The sequence below is a fragment of the Sphaeroforma arctica genome, assembly GCF_001186125.1.
Source record: "Sphaeroforma arctica JP610 unplaced genomic scaffold supercont1.203, whole genome shotgun sequence".
Classification (NCBI taxonomy): domain Eukaryota; class Ichthyosporea; order Ichthyophonida; genus Sphaeroforma; species Sphaeroforma arctica.
The window spans coordinates 68,890-71,168 of record NW_014040355.1 but is presented as its reverse complement, the minus strand read 5'-3'; the positions used below and the strand labels follow the sequence as shown (position 1 = coordinate 71,168).

The 2,279-nt window shown below is 37.3% G+C and overlaps 1 protein-coding gene across 1 annotated transcript; it reads left to right on the top strand.

The window, feature by feature from the left end:
- Positions 1-434: 434 nt before the first annotated feature.
- SARC_03831 (hypothetical protein) lies at positions 435-1,956 on the top strand (the record flags this gene model as incomplete). The annotated part of the gene is made up of 2 exons (XM_014302364.1): positions 435-561; positions 1,709-1,956. 2 exons carry the CDS (start codon positions 435-437, stop codon positions 1,954-1,956), a joined length of 375 nt encoding a protein of 124 aa, XP_014157839.1.
- Positions 1,957-2,279: the final 323 nt, after the last annotated feature.

Here is a 2,279-nt window from a genome sequence, read left to right as displayed (position 1 = left end):
TGTATGTATATGTATATATATATATGTGTGTGTGTGTGTATGTATATATGTATATATGTAGCCTTCGAATAGGCAATCTTCTATTGTATTTTGGTATCTTTTGTTTACGTAATTGATCTTTGTTTGTCAGTATTTGTCCAATGTAGTGTAGATATTGGATATACGTGACTCATAACTTCAGTAAGTGATAATGTCCTCAAGGTCTCAAACTACACAAATCTTAAACGTAGCTCTGGTTCAAGTGCATGTACCTATTCAAATAATATGGTGTTGCGCCACAAATACCCACAGACCCTCTTCGCATCTAACAAATTCAGTACGTTTACGTTTACAGGAAATATTGATGTTATTCGCAATACCACACATGTACAACGACCCGTGTTGTATCTCACAAATGCTGTACGTTTACGTTTATTTTTATAGGTAACATGGTGATGTTATCCGCAAGACCACACATATACAAAGACGCTACGGAAAGAGCCACTTACGCGTTGTTTGAAAAACTAGTTAAGGAGAAAGACTTCTACTGCATCCCATCTCTGTTGGCCGGGAGTATCGGAGGTAGGTATTTGTTTACGTTTGCCTGAAAACGTATGTAATTATCGGGAATGAGTGTATATCAATTGTTGGAAAATACTTACGCGTTGTTGGGAAAACGAGGTAAAGCAAAGGACGTCAACTGTATCCCATCACTGTTGGCCGTGAGTATGGAAGGTAGTTATCTATTTACGTTGATCTGAATACGTATTCATGGGGGATGAGTGTATATGTCATTCGTTACTATGGAGTGCGTAAGCAGGAACGTTTTCTTAACGGATTGTCAAATTGTCTAGCTGCCTGTCCTGCTTCCAGTCCATTGACTGCAAGCTTCGCTTATCCGTTTATCTGAGTATATCCAGTATCCCAACTTCCTTATTTTATATTAGGAGTTTACTAGAATCGTAAAACCCTGAAACCCTAAAACCCTGAAACCATATTTGGTGAGCAGCGTGGACACTCTGAACCCCGTCCCGTTGCTGTCTGTGATCTATCTAGTACTACACATATACGTTGCCCTGGTAGATGATAACCTGAAAACGTATTTATTACGTTTACGCGATATGGGTTATCTACCGGTTGTTTTCGTAGATATGGGCATTTGCACTACCAATCATATTCGTGATTATGTATCTATTTCCTATACGCGGTACCTTTAATATTCCGTTTAACGAACGGTGTGCGTAGAGACATCCAACAGTCCGCAACTTAATAATGTACGGGGCTTGCATACTTTTATCATGAAAAGTACGTAAAATCAAACGAAGTACGTAAACTCATTGCGCTGGCGGGGTTTGTCATGCGAGTTGATATCTACTCAGTGGCCGATTACGTTTACTACAGATCTGAGTGCATACATATTGCCACACAATTCATGGGATAGCTGCCTGCACCTAACGCGTTCGTATTTATGGCACCGATGACTTATAATGTGTATACCACTGTTGGGTACGTATATACGTTTACCACTGATGTGTACGTATATGCGTATGGTTTCTTATTAGTTTGTGTTTGCCACTAGACTATTAGTGAGCGTCATACTACCACCGGTTTACGTATATACAACCGGCATACCATTGTACAGTACTCGCTCCGCAAAGTGACACCCCAGAGAGTCTTTACGTACAACAACTAACTTCTGGACATTTCTGCACCCGGCCCTAAACCACAGGTATCAAGGGCATGAAAGCCGAGCGCAATGGCGTGTACATGGCATCGTTCCAAGACGTCTACATTAAGAAGCTGCAAAATCTAAATGAATTGAAGACCTTATATCCGGAGGAGAATTTTATATTTGTGGGCGACAATGGCCAGGCCGATGGTATGGCTTGTAAAATATATAATAATGATGGAATACAAGATATACAACAAAAAAACATAGAGCATATATTTGTGTATACGCGTATGTCAGATATATAAATAATAGATATAGATATATATATATATGTGTGTGTGTGTGTGTGTGTGTGTGTGTGTGTGTGTGTGTGTGTGTGTGTGTGTGTGTGTGTGTGTGTGTGTGTGTATATATATATATATATATATATATATATATATATATATATATATGTATATGTATATATGTATATATATATATATATGTATGTATGTGCATGTATGTACATATGTATGTATGTATATATGTATATATTTATATATTTATATATATATATATATATATATATATATATATATATATATATATTAGTATGTGTGTGCTCTGCAATACTCACACTTACATCTAT